This window comes from Myiozetetes cayanensis, unplaced genomic scaffold (assembly GCF_022539395.1).
Source record: "Myiozetetes cayanensis isolate MyiCay16 unplaced genomic scaffold, myiCay2020 scf4, whole genome shotgun sequence".
Classification (NCBI taxonomy): domain Eukaryota; kingdom Metazoa; phylum Chordata; class Aves; order Passeriformes; family Tyrannidae; genus Myiozetetes; species Myiozetetes cayanensis.
The window spans coordinates 21,087,309-21,104,811 of record NW_026087631.1 but is presented as its reverse complement, the minus strand read 5'-3'; the positions used below and the strand labels follow the sequence as shown (position 1 = coordinate 21,104,811).

Below are 17,503 nucleotides of genomic sequence, written 5' to 3'. Positions count from 1 at the left end.
GATGAAGTTCAAGTCCACTCTTTGACAACTGGTTTTGGTGCACAGTTTTAGGATTTTTCATCATACCTGTCCAATCCAACACAGCAAGTAAGAAGGCTCCAGAGACTGGGCTACCTTGAAAGCTTCATGAGCTTGCTGTAAAATGAAGATAACAGTGTTATTGAACTGCCTGGTATGGCAATGGAGTACTTCTGAGAACACACAAGTATCAACATTATCAAGTATTAGAAGAGATTTAATGGACCAAATTAGGTCACTACTAAAATATCTACTGTGCCTTGCAGAACAATGCATTGCCCAGAGAAATAAACAGGTTTACTCTTAAATAAAATTTTTAAAAACCTTAAAAACTTTACAACATAAAAGTTACTGTCTCTTCCAAATATACTTCCTTCTTATAGCACCAAAAGAGTTCAGAAGCTAAATTAACCCTTGGGACAAGTAATATTTAAAAATATGATTCTTGAAGAATCCAGTTTTGAAAATTTGCTTTTCTGTAATGCAAGTAGTTAAACACATGCATTTTCAAAAGCATAAAACTGATTATCATGCACAAGTCATCTCCCTATTGACTGCATATGTTAAAGGGTTCCTCAATTTGGCACAAGGTGAAGGAAATGTTAGCATTAGTAGTCTTAGCAGCAAGCAGTCTGTAGTATTAAGTTATTTTTATTTTAAAAAATTCTGACCATCAGATTTTCAATTAAATAAGATTTCTTTAATTCTAACGAGCAAACAGGACAGGATGTACTTTAGCTGCATAAGAGCTCCAGGCTTCACTTAAGATATACTGTAATTTTCCTCCATAGAAACTCTGTAAGGCTAGAGTGTCCCAGTAAATACACATCTGTAGACGAGCAGAAAGTAGCTACTTATGGGAACTCAAACACTGAAATTCAGTCTGTGACAACTAAAAGTTCTTGGTCAAACCAGGCATGCTCTGGTTTGACTAACCACTTCTCAGTCCTTCCAGTAAGTTTTCATTCTATCCAGCTGCTTGAACAGCAACCTCGCCAATGCAGTAGAATTAACAATTCACTTAACCTTACTCCCCCCAGAACAAATATGTAAATTGATTTGCATTCCTGAAGTGAAGTGTGGGTGCCAATTTTATTTCTTTTGAAGGAAGTACATTTCTTGAATTTGAAAGGGACGTTCTTCTCAGTTTCCCCACACTCCCATCAGCAGATACACCCTTAAAAAAAAAATGGAAAGGGAAATAATATTTGAGGATGGGAAATAGATTACCTCAACGTTTCCAGTTGCCAGATACAAAACCCCCAAGTTGGTCCAGGCAACAGTATTCTAGATAGAACAAATAAAGTTAAAATCACTATGCAAAAATAACACTGCATCAGGGAAAAGTTTTAAATGCCCACTTGAAACAGATGGAAGCTGCCTGCAGCACTTACAATTTGCTCAGCTTGAACAGATTTGATGAACGAATGTTGAGCAAGAGCATAATTCGCAATAGCTGGGGGGAGAAAGAAAAAAGGACAGCTAGATCTAACTGAATTTCGAAACACCATTAGTCAAGTTGCCTTCCAATTTAGGTTAGTACACTGCTAGGCCTTTTGCTGAAGACTTACCACTACAAGAAGCAACTACACCAAGTGCATTCCAAAAAAGATGATTTTTGCTGTCAAGTCTTACAGCCTTTTTGAGACACTGGAAGAAATTCAAATGTGGATTATAATTATTAGGAGAACAAAAATTAAGTCTTTATGCACTTACTTTTTCAGATATAGGTTTTATTGTGGACAGAGGAGTATGAAGAGAAGCATGAAAGTCAATTTAAAGAATGTATCAGGAAAAACACGCAATACCTGCAAGGACTTCTCTAGCAGTTCACTGATCTCATTCTTGTCAGTGCCCACTGCTGTGAGGTGCTCTGCTTGTCGATAATAATTTATTCCAAGATCACACCATATGCTAGGTAAAGGCATCAATTTTAAAGCTCTGCCATAACACCTACAGAAACATGAATCACAGAATCAATTATTCCAAGTTGCTACATAAAGAGCAGAAAGCTGAAAGACCATTCAAAAGACTGCTTAAAAATCTAAACCAGCAACACAAAACCAGACAAGTATGGAAAGCAAAAAACAACTAATACCTTTTCATTTAGACACTTATAGACCAGAATAGATTCCATGACAAAAGGCAGCCTGCAGTGCCCACCACTTGTGAAGCCACAGGTGTGGTTATGTAGGTGTGCATTATTAAATCAAAGCTCTGTCAGTTACATTATGCACGTTTTTACTTAAAACAAAAATCAGTCATTTTTAAATTTTATCAGAATTCCCCCAGGAACTATCTGACTTTACAGATAGTGTTTCAGATTCACTAAGCAGCTACATTTCTTTGTCTTACACATCCAGCTGCAAAAAGCTCAGAGGGAGTCACAGAAGAGGCTGCAGAAATACTGCAAATATTTTCTAGATCATGAACTTCGGAACAAGGAATTTTCTCTTTCAATGCACTCTAAACCTCTAAATTTACAACATTTTTACAAGAATGAAGTACAGACAGAGAGCTAAAAGCATTATCTTGGACTTCAGTTGTCCTGGGAGAATTAGTTAGCAAATACTACAATCACTCCATTTAAAGAGGCATGATTTGTGGAATAGCAGGGAGGATGCAGTCATGCCAGAGACAAAAACAAGGAGAAGAGCAGATGCTAGATGAAGTGCTGATAGCCACTGTGGCAATACAGGAAACATACACTGAAATGAGTAGTGTAACTTGGAAGAAACATAAGAATCTATTTACCCACTACGCAGCTGTCAACAGATCAGCATGTTTTTCATTTGCCAGAAATAAAGTAATCTAGAATATTTAAGACTCCATAGAGTTTCAAGCTGCACAGAAGCTCTTGATAATAAAAAAAAGTGTTACCTTCCTCCAAGTATGAGCAGCTCATTTTTGTTCAGCGTCTGTTTGTCTGTGTTTTTACTCATTTTTCCCCAAAGAAGGGATCCTAGTACTTGAACATGCACTTTGCTTGGTGAAATAACATGCACACTAGTACAGGTATCTCCAAAAAGTTTCCAGAGGCAAGATATATCCGGACGGTCCTTTATTGCCCTGTAATTAATTATACAGAAGACTCACAAAACACTCATTCAGGCATTTCAATATCCTTTTCTGAAGAGAAGTTTGCCACTTCGAAGAGTGGCACAGTCTCAAATGCAATTCATCAATGAGCTGTCTGATTTTAATTCAGTTTCTTCCTATTCAAGCTATAGGTCTAAAATGTCAAAATCAAGAAATAAATAAAAAACAAAAGAGAAACCACAAAATGTCAATATATTCCAACACTGTTGGGACTAAAATTCTAAAAAATAGCCAATCTATCAACATGTCAGCTGACTACACACACTTGCATTTTAGAGGACTACCATGTCATATTACAAGACATGTCTCATCTGCAGAAACTTAATGACCTTCTTTTCCAACAGTAGTTATTTCAAGGTTTAAGTTAGGACACTAAAGCATTTTGTATGAAATGTAAAACAAAAAGATTGAAGGAAGGAAGGAAGGAATATTTTCCTCTTATACACTATTTTTGGGTAGGAATCACCTCCTTCCAGTCCCAAATATCAGGAGGACTGCTGGAGAGAACTGTGTGTCATTTCACACTTCTGTTATAATCAAATGATTCTGTATCTTTCAAACAGAAAAAACCCAAAACTTTATAATAGCCATTCATTTAAGCAGTCTACATTTAGAATTTATTTAAACCATTTTCAATAAGCACATTCTCACTTCTAGATTAGAAGCTCTAGTCCATTTGATTCAGTTTAACTGAAAAAAAATCCTCAAACACTTAACTTCAATTCTTCTGCCTGTCAATGCACAATCCCAGGAGAAATTAAATAAGTGAGTATTTAGTACTAACCTTGTGAAATATTCAAGAGCCTGCTCTATGTAACCCACAGCCTTCCTATCCAAATAGTTATCCAGGGCTGATCTTGCCAGCATGAGATAGCATTCACCAAGTCCTGAAAATAAAAGAAAATATCATCTATGAAGAGATGCTTTTATGATATACTTAAAAAATAAGGTGGGGAGGGAGTGTGGAAGCCTGCTCAGTGCTCTGCTTTATAAAAAGATTTATACCCTGCACAGGTTATAAACTTACCACAAAATCAAAAGACCCATAATGCTCACAACAGAGATTTTGCTTTCAATCTATCTTGTTAAGTGTGAATTGCAGAGTAAAAAAAAAAAAAAAAAAAAAAGTCACAGTAGGCAAAAGGGAAAGTCTTTTTTTCAGGAATACTTGAAGCCAACCTTATATAATCCTATTTATGTAAGAATTTACTTCATATAGTGCACTGGGTCTGGGTTTGGCTGCTGACAAGCAGTGTTTGGAACAGCACCAAGGCTACCATCCCCCACTTCAGTAGTGGGTTGGGGGTGATCAAAATCTTGAGAGGAGACACGCCACGGACTCCATGGTGCACGTGCCATTGCTGTAAGTCCACACATGGCAAACGTGCCATTGCTGTAGCCTCCCGTAAAGTGAGCCACCCAGACTGTATATAAGAAAGTACCTGACACCCCCGGACAGAGATCTCCCCCACCAAAGGACAAAAGAGGAATGGATCTATCGAACACCACTGGATCCATGGTGGTGACTATACCCTGCTTTCTGTAATTATTTTTTGCTTTTTCCTACTTTCCTATTTCCTCCTTTCTCTCCTCTTTAATAGGGAATAAAAGTGAATTACAGTTTTGGTTACCAACATTTGGCCTCGTTTGTGTGTTAATCTTGCTCCAGCTATATTTGAACTTTTCTCCTCTCCGCACTTGTGGATCAAGGGATAAGATTTGCCTCTCTGCACTCTGAAGATTGGAACCCAAGGTCAACCCACCACCAATGGAAATAAATCCCACTGTTAAAAAGGAACTGCATCTCATGGCACAATTTCTAGCACTTTGGAATGAGTAACTGCTTAGCTTGTATCTTTCTGGCACCAGCAGTGATTCTATCTGGCAGTAAATCACTGGATATGAGCACCACTCTCACACTGACAGTTCTGTAGCTATCTTCCTCATGCTATTGCACCCTGCACCTATACCAAACTTACATTTTGCAAACATCTTTATCTTGGCCCCAATAGATACGTCTTGACCACACAGAAGTCCCAAGGTCGTAAGCTTATCAGATGTCAAGACACTCTATAATCTAAAACCAAAATCAATTTTATTCCCCCAAGTTATACATTAAAAGATATGCTAGAGCAGAGGCAGAATAAACATATCATTTAGTAACACAAAACCAAAACACACTGAAAAGATGCAGTCAAGTAGTTATTCTTTCATTACTAGGAGACAATGCTTCCAACAACTCAGAAAATCAGCAAAAAAACACTGATGAGAAAGTAAAAGAACTTCAGAGAGTTTTAAGGTCCACAGAAGTTAGCACACCAGACTAAACATTGTGAACAGCCTCTGAGAAAGTGAAGACTGTTTTGAGACTCAAAGTAGGATCTAGAGCTAACAAACCAGAGATTAGGATGAGAGGGATTACAAAGAAAGAGTGGAGATATAAGGAAAGTGTAGGTACAAAGGCAGCTGTGGGGGGAAATATTGATACTGTGCACTTATGCATTCTCAAAGCATTTTACTCCAATTAACACTGTCAACCATTACCTACAGACATTAAAAAAGCCATACACATGTGCTAACTTCTATACAAGACCTTTACAAACTGCTGCTGCAGTCAGCTGTTACCTTCTTGCCTAATGATTAGTAAAACTGCCTATCTACAATACTATTCAACTCCATCATGGAGCTTTTGCCATGCCACTTTAGTCTGAAAAAATCCAAATCAATGAAGTTATAGAGGAGGAAGTACAGGTGCCAACCAGACCAACTTTTTTGGATAAAAAGCTTACTGTTGCAATAATAACCCAACACTTCTGACTTAAGTCTTACAAGAATCAGTTTAGATTCACCCAGAAATCAAGAGGCCTTACACACAATGAATGAATACTTGAAGATTCATACCAGTATCAAGGAACAAAAAACATCTGTTTCAGAGAGGTATATGGGGTGAGAACGACTGAAGACTAAGTGGCAGGGAGAATGCAAACAGAACAATTACTAATTGTTATTCGTTATTTCAATAATTGTTTTATTATTAGTTAATTTGTTATTAAAATTTTACGTAATCCCTGTATTATATAATTTCAGAATCACAGTTCCATCACCAGGAAGAAGTTCCAGTTGCCCTATTTCTCTCTGCTTCTAGCTATATATATTGAAGATCTCTACCTCTTGCTACACCTGTGAGACCTCTTGGGATTTACTGCTATTTTTTCATTACTTGTGGAAGCTCAGATTGTTCTGGATCACTAGGCTAACACAAGACTTGAGGAATGCATGGTCAGGAGCAGCAGAAAATTACTATAAGCCCTCCTCTTTGAAATAGCAGTCGGATTCCATTGCCTGTTGAGCCAAAGTGTTACTGGTTAGGTGAAACTTCAGCACTGTTAGCTGGCTTCCTCTATCTGTCCTCAATTCTTCCACCCACTTGGTCTGGTAGGCCAAGGATTAATTACCTTTTATACTTATTTGAAAGAGAAATAATCATTCATCATGATTTAAGAGTTCTTCAGATATTTGAGGGCTACTACAAACTAGCTTTCATGCAGGGCATCACATGGCTCTACAAAGCCAAAATATAACCCTATCCTTCCATGCAGGAAAACCTCAATACACCAAAAACTCTTCCAAAAGACTGAAGCACTACAGTGTGTAGAGAGAGAATGAGTGAACACTTTCAAATTCAGACATTACCTTTCAGTGCAGGCACATAGTTTTCTGTCTTCTTTAAAATTTGTTTATAGGTAGCTATAGCATTTTCGTATTTGCCTAGAATCTGCTCAAGTGCTGCAGCTCTATAAATGCTGTACATGAGCCCTGGGTTCAGCTCACTTGCTCTCCTGAAGGATTTCAGAGCTGTTGAGTAGCTACCTCTGTTCAAGTAAGCCTCCCCTAGAGACTCCCAGCAGTTGGAATCCTTTGGATCAGCTCTGAGAGCTGCCTGCAAACTGAAGATATGAAGATATAAGTTTATTTAAATAAAAGGTGATACAATTTAACATAAAGTATTTCCTTGCATTACATACTCTCAGAACACTAATTTTGCATTATATACTCAGGACACAAACGCACAATTATACAGAACTTTTAAACACAGCATAGTAGCACTTTCATCTTCAGAAGATATGATACAAGTTTAGCCACAGTACCTAACTGTGGCTCATTATTCAGTGCTATATCAGGCTCGTCTATGCCTGTCACCAGGCTTGTTAGTACAAAACACTGCTATGATAAGACCACATTCTAAGAATTCTGGAACAGAAGAGAGACTCAGCTCACTTAGACCCATCTCCCATTGTTTAGTACAAGCCATCCTATTAGCAGCTAACTTATTTTCAAAACTTGCTATGATCAAAGACCATTTCATTGGGATTTATAGAAAAGGACTTAAACCAACCACCAGTTCTCTTACTCAGCCACTGCTTGTGACGGTTGACCACTTCTCAGGTAATAAAGTCCACGATGAAGCCAGGCCCATTTTGCTGTACCAGGGCTTGCTTTTTCAGTTACCTCATTCAGGATTGACAGAGCAGTATCCTAATAAAGCACCAAAAATGCCAGGTTAGTAAACAATATATGTTTTTTAAATGTTCTGATGACTGCATGATTTTCCTGAAAGCAGCAAGGTGGAGGGTGAAAAAAAGAGATGACTCAATTTAAATATGGAAAATGCCCTAGCTTTCTTTTCGTGTTTTCCTGCTGAAAAAACTGTTCATCTATATCACTCACGTGATGACTCTAATGGTTGTCATATCATTCTCCCCAGATAAATTTAGTTCAAAATTGGAGCATAAAATAGAAGCAGGTCCACCTATGAAAGCTAATAAGCAATGACAGAATATCTGTTTTCAGATCTTATTCTAAAATACAAAGGAAACCTGAAGTGATTCCTCAAAGAGAAGGACTAACAGAAAAGCAAAACAGCAGTAATCTGAAATTCTGAATGTACAATACCATATCTCCAAGTTCCACACTTAAGTCTACAGCTGCTGTTCCAGATTCTTCATCCGTTTCATCCAGTTCAAAAGCCTTTTTATAGCAACCACGAGCTCTACTTTTATCTCCAGCAATGTCTCTATAGTAGTTACCTAAATAAAAAAAGGCACTTCCCAAGTAGCTGTCCAATTTTGCAGCCTGTAAGGAAATATCAACAAACATAAGACAGCATTTTGAAAGATTATAGTGATAGACAAGATTTAGTGATAGACAGGTCCAGTGACAACTGCTTGTTTAATCTCTGTTTACCAACTTTTTTAAGCTCTTTCTGTGAGGTATCTGAGTTGTCAAACTTTATTTTAGGTTCACCCAGATTACCTGAGTTTTAAGTATCTGCAAAATATGCTACAAACCTCATGACACAAAGCATTTTGTACATGAAGTACTAACAAACTATTTGTGGAAGTTGACATCCCATAATTTTCATATTATACAGTTTCAACCATTATGGTCATACTCTTGCCATAAGTGATAGTTTGGATCTGTCTCCCTGCCAAATGCCTGAAAGTCACAACAGCAGCCCCCTTTCCCCCTCCCTTCTCCTCTTAGGGCAAAGAAAAAAACTATAAAAAAATTAAAGAACTCAAAGTCAAGCTACTTATATGAAAATATATTTATATTTACGTAAATTACAGTTATATACAGTTAAGATGCTATATACACAGTAAAAGGGGATCCACCTCCCGATGGGATAGGGAAAGGGGAAAAAAGGGACAAAAGGGAACAAAAGGGACACCGAACAGGTATACCCAATCAAACTCAAGAACTATACTAGTAACTAACAAAACAGATCTCACCACTTCCCTTAGAAAAGCAGGATTGGCAGACACAGCCAGCACTCTCCGAACCCCCCACGTGGTAGGCCAGCGGTCGCTGCAGGCCTCAGCTTTAGATAAGCGAGACCAACGCAAGGACCTACAGTTCCCGACCCTCGTTGGAAGAGAAGAGAGCGAGGTCTCTAATCTCCAACTTATTTATACTCTGGTTTACGTAAAAATCGTATGGAATACTGGGTACTTGGCCACTTGCTTGGTTACAAACTAGTCACCAGGAAGGCCTAGATTAAAACCATCACACCATATTACAACCCAATTAACTCCAGTCTTTTATAAAATTTAAGTTTCTTCTTAGATGCACTTGGCCAATTTGTTTATACTTAAGAAATCCACAGCCTCTAAGCAGCAGAAAACAGCTTTGTCAATAATAATAATAATAATAAAGAACATATGTTTTAAAACCAAAAGTACTATCCACTTACACTCACCAGTACACTCTGCTGCAATTAAAGTGTAAACAGTAGACAATGATTTGAGTTGTCAATATCTATCATGAAGTTATACGATGAGTTTACAATGCTTGCAGTATTTTTTTGTATACTCTCATGTATCAATAAGATGTCAGACTAAATCTTTTGGATTCAGATTATAATCTATGTTCAGAGAAAAAGCCACAATCAGTAAAAAACGAAAGATCGGAAAAAGCATATAAATTGTGGGGGTTTACAGACTTAAATCCATGGACAGGCAGTGAATCTCTAACACCATTCTCAACTTTTGCCTTCCTCACTTTTCTTCCAGTTTGAATTATGCCCTCCCCATTTCTAAATGTCCTCAAAGATCTATGCCGGTCATCAAGAGGCCTCAACATTCTAAACTTCAAGGAATGAAGATTGTGGAAATCACCACTATGTTTGGCTAACTCAAAGGCCTCAAGAATTAGGTGGAAAGAGGAAAACAAAAGCAGGGAGATTCCAGGTAGCCGTACAGCTCCCTACAATGCCTTTCTGCACAGCTGAAATTGGTTTACAGGTTCTGGAGGCTTATACATTGTAACAAGCAGAATATTCAAGTCTGTCACTCCATTCTGCGTATTTTCCATATTTGGTTTCTTTGATATAGGAAAACACTAATTCTACATCAACAATTAAAGCAGTCTTTTTACCTTCAAGAACTGAGTGAGTGCTTTTCCTTTGTCTCTTTTTGTCTCATCACTCATGAACCAGTATGTGAGCCCCAAGTACTGATGATACTCTGCAGTTTCTGCCTTTCTTTCAATAGCATTCAGAAAACTAAATGAAAGGAACACAGGTCAGATCAGACAAATTCTGAAAAGCTGCAAAACTCTATATTCCACTCCTCCATAACATTTCCCTGTTGAAGGACAGAAAAAAAAAATCTACCTTCTTTCTGCTTGTTCATAGTTCTTTTGGGAATAATGGATATAACCATCTAGAGCATGGGACTCAGCCAGATCAGGGTGAGACAACAGAAGCTCTTGTGAAATCTGAAAAAGGACGTAATTTTTCCCTAGTTATTTCCTTCATGAAACTCAGAATTGCATTTAAATTACAGGAATAACAATAAAGCACTAACCTTAGAAGCTTCATCAATTAAACCTTTCTTTAGATAAGCCTGGCCCCTTATAGCTGAAATCACAGGATCACTGCTTGCATCTACAATCTAGAAAACCAAGTAGTAAACATCACCAATTTATTCTCTCTCCACACTAAGAAATCAAAGGTGTCACAAGTGGGTAGACTGCACGAAGATAAGGGAAAGAAAACATTTGCACACTTTCTCTATTACACCTGAAAAGACTTTGAGACAGAATAGTTCTGACAAAGAACAAGCATGAGATTGTAGAGAGCAAGAACAAATGTACAGAAGCATGAAGAACAACAATGAACAATGAAACTGAGCCAAAAAACAAGGGGAAGCAACTTCTGCTAAAGCTTAACCGTGCTACCTTAAAGTATCTTCATGACTAATGACAAGTGAACGAAGGACATAAGGAAGTAGGATTATAACAATAATTCAAATTAAGGTGAACAACAGCCACAGAACTTGCATGAGCCCAGCAGTAGAGAGCAAGACTAGACAATGTCAAAAGCAACAGCTTCTAAAATTACAATTGTGATTGAAAAAGAGCTGGAGCAAAACCTAAAAAAGTAGAGATGAAAGAAATGTTTGGATTACACTATAGCTGGCAGGAACAGTCTAAACCACACAGAATGTAAAAAGGAGGCAGGGATAGAAATACACAGCTTGAGCACAGAAAGATGAGAGCACTTTTTAAAATTTAAAAAAAACTACAACATTTTAGTCCATGAAAATACCTGCTCAAGTGCTTTAATGGCTTCTTCTGCAGCATCAGCATCAGCTATTTTAATCAAAGTCTCTGCTTTCAACTGAAGGACAAGTTTCTTCTGCCAAAGATTAGGACCCTCAGGAATTTCAAGAGCCTCAAGAGCTGTTGACAAGAAGAACCTTTCATTAAGTAAAACTAGGAAAAAAAACAAAACTACAAAGAGCAGCACTGTTCTAGATATTTTTAAAATCTTGTTAATTCCAATGTTTCAGTCTAATAAAGCACCATTTGAACTGCTCTCCCCCATATGTAAGAAATTGCCCTGTAAAATTTCAATTCATTCAAGTTTAAAAACTAACTCAATTTTAGGGAGGTCCTCTCAGATGCATGGACACTGATTGTTTTCTAGTTGCTGGTGGGATAAATGGAAGGCTACCTTCTTTCCCATTTGAGTTCTGAAGAAACAATGGCCTTTCAACAGACAAGTTGGTTTACACTTCAGTATTTACAGAAAATAATATTACTGAAACCAGGGATTTACCTCTGTGCTTTTTACCTTTCTACAAAGTACTGCTTACTTTTCCAATGCACAGTACAATCTCACTTCAGAGAATGAAGGTAACTTTGTCAAGTTTCAGGATTCTCCAAAGGCAAGAAGTTCCTGCTAACTCAATTAATTGTATTTATTTTCATGTATGATGAACTTTTGTCTGGTTTGATACAGCCAGTAAGACAGGTCAGCAAAAAGCAATGCTTCCCCAGAATTCTCTCCAATTTTCCACAGATTCTTTGGACTCAAGGAAAAGTTCCTCATCAACAGCATCTTTTAGCAAAGATTAATACCTTAACTTACCCCTTGCATTGAGAAACAAAATGTTGTTTGTTCTGAGCCTGCCATTTTAGTTGCACTTGGTACTAACAAGACCTCACATCTTTATTTATATTCCATACAATTTACACCTTTACATATTTTACATTTTTCTATTCTCCAGGCTGGAAAAGGACTTGAAAGTCTATTTAGTTCTCATATGCCCCATTTTTTCATATATTTGATCATCCTTATTTACTAGTCTATTAACTTCTACTATTTTTTCTTTTTGAGATGGGGTGGATGGGTATCAAAACTGCACACAGATTTCATGCTGCTGAAGTTCCTAAAGCCACTGTATGTTGATGCTCTGTTTCAGTAACCATTTCCTTCCCTGAAATTGCTAATATTTGACTTGCCTGTAAAGCATACAAGAGGAAAGAAACAGTCCTATTTTTTCATACAGAATGAGGACTGTTCTGCACTCTATTTCAACAATGTAGGACACCTTTATGGGAACACTTCTTCCCACAGCTCGATGCTTCTGCATTTAAGACTATAGAATTTTATTCATAATTCTAACACTTAGTTACACACTCAGGTAATCCCCTCAAAGTTTTGCAGTCTACTTTGAATAGAAGCAAACTATAACCTTATTATTACTCAACAATTATAAAAGGCAAAGGTATTGGTGAAAATGTCAGACACCTCCTTCCAGCTGAAAACTGATGTAATTACTATACCATGCTCTACCTTTTAACTTATTTAAAACAAAGAAATCCAACACTCAATGATACAACTTTAATTCTTAACCCAAGGCAACTTAGTTTCTTTAGAACCATAGAATAAACAGGTTTAGAAGAGACCTCTGAGATCATCAAGTCCAACCCTTGATCCAACACCACTGCAGTTACTGCCACGGTCTCATGGCACTAAGGGCCACATCCACATCTTAAAAATCTCCAGGGATGGAGAATCCACCACTTCCCTGGGCAGCCCATTCCAATGACTGATTACCCTGTCTGTAAAGAATTTCTTCCTAATATCCAACCTAAACCTCCCCTGGCAGAGATTAAGACCATGCCCTTTACTGATAGTTGCCTGGGAAAAAGAGACCGACGCCCACCTGGCTACAACCTCCTCTCCCGTAGTTGTAGAGAGTGATGAGGGGTCCCCTGAGCCTTCTCTTCTCCAGGATAAACAACCCCAGCTCCCTCAGCCTCTCCTCACAGGACTTGCACTCAAGTCCCTTCACCAGCCTTGCTGCTCCTCTCTGAAGCTGCTCCAGCACCTCAATATCCATCCTGAATACAAACCCATAGGGAAATCAGTTGTGTAAGAGATCTTATCAATTACTACCTGGAAATCTCTCTTATTTATGTGCTCATACACTCCTTCAAATGGTTCTAAAAAAAAAAGCAAACTCTACAAAAGCCATGCTGTCTATCCTCAAACTACTTTTTCTACATCAATTCTATAACTCTAAAAATTCCAGTTGTAGCTAAGTTGACCATTTAAAATACCAGATTTGTCAGTGGTTTCTCTGAAATTTAAGCAAGCAACTACTTAAACCTCATAGTACTCCAGCATTTTCCTCTAATAATCCTTTGTCGATTCTTAAGTAGGGAAAGATGAGAAAAGAATTACCACATTTTCATTATTTCTGCGATAAATTTCTTTTTACCTGTTTTGTTCAGTTTTCATATTTCCTCCACCCAAATTCACAGGTCTTTTAATTTTCCTTTTTGGCAAGTACTTTCCCTTGCTGTGAATAATTTACCATGAGTGTTCAGCCAGCTTGGCATACTTTTGCCTCTTCAAGTCTTTCTTGAGAAATTTTTCATTACATTTGTCTCTGCCACCAAAAAAGTCTACTCTGGCTGCTCCTTCATTTATAAACATCAGACAGTGGCTCTGCTCAGATTAGATATGCATTATTAGATCATAATAACTGCCCTCATTCCCAGCTAGCACAGATGAAGTTTTACACTGAGGCTTCTTCATATGCAGAGTACTATGCATCATTTCTGCACTTTATATTAACTTGATTGAAAACTTAACTTTCAGGCTGTAATACAAAGTCTACCAGACTAAATATTTGTGACACCTACCCTTGTGGTTTCAGGAAATTATCTGTTGTTTGGCAGCATTGGTCAACCACCAGCTGAAGGAGCACATCAGAACATGCAAACCTTCTAAATGTTACCCATCAGACAGCTTTCTGGTTCCGATTAGCCAAGCATTTTCTCTCTTCCTGAGATTAAGCAGCATAAGGTGCTGTTCAGCTGTTATAAACCAAGAGAGGCAGCACAAGCTGTGAGACTGCAAAAATCAAGAGACTATGCCTGCTGCTAACTCAGACCTAGAACACAAAGGCCACACTGGCTGGACCACATAAAGCAGTGCACCTCTGCAGTTGCTCTTTCAGTTAACAAGCACTTACCTTGATTGCAGGACAGGACAGCATTTCTGTGTTTGTGAATTTTCACCTGTGCCTCTGCTAAATAATGCCATGCTGCTGGACACTGGTTAGTCTTCTGCAAACCTAGTCAGAGTTTAAAAAAGGCAATTAAAAAAGTTGCTTAGGATTGCTAAGAAACTATAGCTGTATTATCATATAATGCCATCAAAAACATTATCAATCAGATAAAGAAAAAATTAACTGCAAGTCATGTTGAAACTTATTTTAGACAGTTTTAGACATACAGGCCTCCACGCAACAAGGTAAAAACTAAGAAGCATGTAAGTTTCCATTAGGCTTAATTTTGCATAAAATGCTACATATATTGAAAAAAAGGGGTAAAGTGAGAAAATATACAACACTGGCTTAAGGTGCACTTTTGTTTCAAAGACAAGAAAATCCTTCACTTTGTTGTTGATCAAATTTATAGATTGCTTTATAAAGTTTTTCTTAGAAACCAGAAAATGCCTATAGAACTTCAAGATAGCAAAAAAAATGACGGCAAGAGTGTTTCACTGAAACTTCTTGATGAATCTGCCTTAATTAAAGATTCATTAATAAAACTGAATTTCTGTCCTCTAAAATATAACCATAATGCCTGGAAGCTTCAATGCCTAAGATGCAAACCCTTGGCTCACTGGGAAAAATTAATATTAATTAAAATAAAATACTATCTTTTGTCAAAAATATGATTGTATGTTTTGTCAAAACATACATCATGTGGTCATTTAAGCCTAAGAATTTGCTTTCCATGGAGCACTTTTTCCTCTTAAGCACATGAAACTTATTTCACATTTTAGGCAAGTCATTATTTCACTGTGGGTAAGCTACTGTATAATATTCCAAAATTCATTTTCAGAAACAATCTCATTCTAAACCTGGATGTGGGATATCACAATGTAGCCTGATTGTTTCATGAACACTTACATCTCAAATAGTTATTTACCCAATATTAACAGTAAGCTGCCATAGCCAGGACAGTGAGGGTGGCAAGTCTCATTTTTCCACTAGTATACTTCTGAATACTTTACAAAGAGCTTTGCCATTTCAACACAAGCAAGGTTATTACAGATGAGTAAGCCAACTCTTTAGCAAATATAGCTACTGTAAAACAACAACCAAAAAAAGAAATTCTTCGAATATCTCTTTTTAGATATTTAATGTAACTGTTTACCCAAAGCAAGTGTTAAAGAGGTCTTAAAATGAAGTAACTTCAAAGGAAATTCATCTTTGTTCAGGCAGAGAAATACAGTGATTCAATTAGAGAAGATGTATTACATTTTACTTTATAAATTCCACATTCCTTCATTTATTCCTATCGCTGTGTTTATTGTTCCATCTAGGTATTTCCCCAATAACAGTAGAATTAAAAAGAGTTTACATTAAAACACTACAGAGCTGACTATAACACCAATGACAGACTTCAGAGATGTTATACTTAAGCTATATTTAAAAAAAATTCAACACTCAATTAGAGAATGTGTGAGAACTCTTTTAAAAGCTCCTCTTAGAACTGGCAAAGTACTGTGAAAGGGTAACATATATATAACTATTCTGTATAAACTAGCTGGTGTTCAAGTTACTGACTACTTACACCACATATTACACATTTACCTTCAGTAAGACTCTTAACAGCCTCCTTGTATTTCTTTTCTTGGAGGCATTTTATACCAAAACCAATGATGCCTGGACCACTACTTGTGTCCATCTCCAAAAGCCTAGAAAAACAGTGCAGGGCCTCTTCTGACAAAGTACCTGGTTTCAGACAAAGACACATTTTATGGAGTTTTAGATTAAAAAGATGCAACAGCATACCTTATCTACTTAAATGACCTTTGAGTTCAAAGTAATTTTCCAAATGTATCACATACTTATCACTCTATCCCATAAACAACCCAAAAAAACCAGCAGCAATGTAAATATTCATTACCCCCAAACAAAATAAACTGACAGTCTGAAACATGAATGACCACTTTTATTAAATTACTACAGGTATACTTCCTTTATTAATAAGAACTAATTCCTTCATATGCTTTTCATTTATGTCCAGTTGAGTACCCACATATCAAAATCTACCACAAATAAATCAAAGTAATTTCTTTCCAGAGTAGGCCTTGTGTACCTACAAATCTTCTGTGATGAGCTTGCTGAAACAACCTTGTTGTGACACCATATAATTTAATATCTTTGTTTAATTTTAACTGATATCACTAGCTTTTGACATTAGCTGTGACTGTAGTCTTGGCAGTGCTAATAGGAACAACTGTGACTTGCAACAATCTCTAAACTATTATTTTCTTTTAAAGATCATTAATTCATGTGACATAATGGTTGCCTTTGTTTTGCATTTGGTAAAGGGGACTTAACAACTGAGTTACAAGCCTAAAAGTGCAGGGCATGAAGGACTAAGAAATAGTTAGAATAACTCAGATATAAACAAACAGCCTTACTAAAATATAAGCAGCATACAAGCCTGTGGGATGGTGAGATGTTGTCAGAGTACTGGTGTACAAAAACTGTGCCAACTTTTTCCTTTGAAATTAGTTTCTGCTGGTTATCCAAAAACATTAAGCATTTTCAAATGTTTTAAGAATTTAGAGTCTGGGCCTCATTTGTCTTCATCCTTTCTAATACAAGTCAAACATTCTCTCCTGTTTTATGCTGCTGCATTATCCCATGAAGCCTACCTTCAAAACTGGAAAAGGTACTTTTCTGCCTAAGCTGAAAGCTCTTTCTTTTTATATAAACCAGAGGGGTTTTCTTTTCCTGATCTTCTTTCCTTGTTTTAAAAATAAAATCAACTTCTGATGTCTTAAAAAAATTAATTAAATACCAAAATCTAGTAATTATCTTTGAAAATGCTGAGAAAGTGTCCAACACTATTGCACTGTTTAGTGAAGTACTGAAAATAGCGACTGCATACTTTCAGGTCCCTGCATTTCTGAACACACCACGTTTTGTTCCTACCAACCTGCCCTTGCCCCATCCTGGAAGGATTCTCCTTTTCTGCTTAGAACACATATCTAAACAGATCT

At 37.0% G+C, this 17,503-nt stretch overlaps 1 protein-coding gene across 3 annotated transcripts in view; it reads right to left on the bottom strand.

The window, feature by feature from the left end:
* Window positions 1-17,503, bottom strand: part of SKIC3 (SKI3 subunit of superkiller complex) — a 49,412-nt gene that overhangs the window by 23,291 nt on the left and 8,618 nt on the right. For all 3 annotated transcript variants that reach the window (XM_050329294.1, XM_050329296.1, XM_050329295.1), the window contains exons 10-25: window positions 16,083-16,223; window positions 14,451-14,552; window positions 11,228-11,361; window positions 10,485-10,571; window positions 10,292-10,395; window positions 10,054-10,180; window positions 8,071-8,250; window positions 7,529-7,653; window positions 6,811-7,064; window positions 3,902-4,004; window positions 2,899-3,087; window positions 1,827-1,971; window positions 1,590-1,668; window positions 1,413-1,474; window positions 1,249-1,305; window positions 67-135 (exon numbers count right to left, since the gene is read on the bottom strand). In XM_050329294.1, coding sequence (XP_050185251.1) covers window positions 67-135; window positions 1,249-1,305; window positions 1,413-1,474; window positions 1,590-1,668; window positions 1,827-1,971; window positions 2,899-3,087; window positions 3,902-4,004; window positions 6,811-7,064; window positions 7,529-7,653; window positions 8,071-8,250; window positions 10,054-10,180; window positions 10,292-10,395; window positions 10,485-10,571; window positions 11,228-11,361; window positions 14,451-14,552; window positions 16,083-16,223 — 1,958 coding nt within the window. The remainder of the gene's footprint in view (window positions 1-66; window positions 136-1,248; window positions 1,306-1,412; window positions 1,475-1,589; window positions 1,669-1,826; window positions 1,972-2,898; window positions 3,088-3,901; window positions 4,005-6,810; window positions 7,065-7,528; window positions 7,654-8,070; window positions 8,251-10,053; window positions 10,181-10,291; window positions 10,396-10,484; window positions 10,572-11,227; window positions 11,362-14,450; window positions 14,553-16,082; window positions 16,224-17,503) is intronic.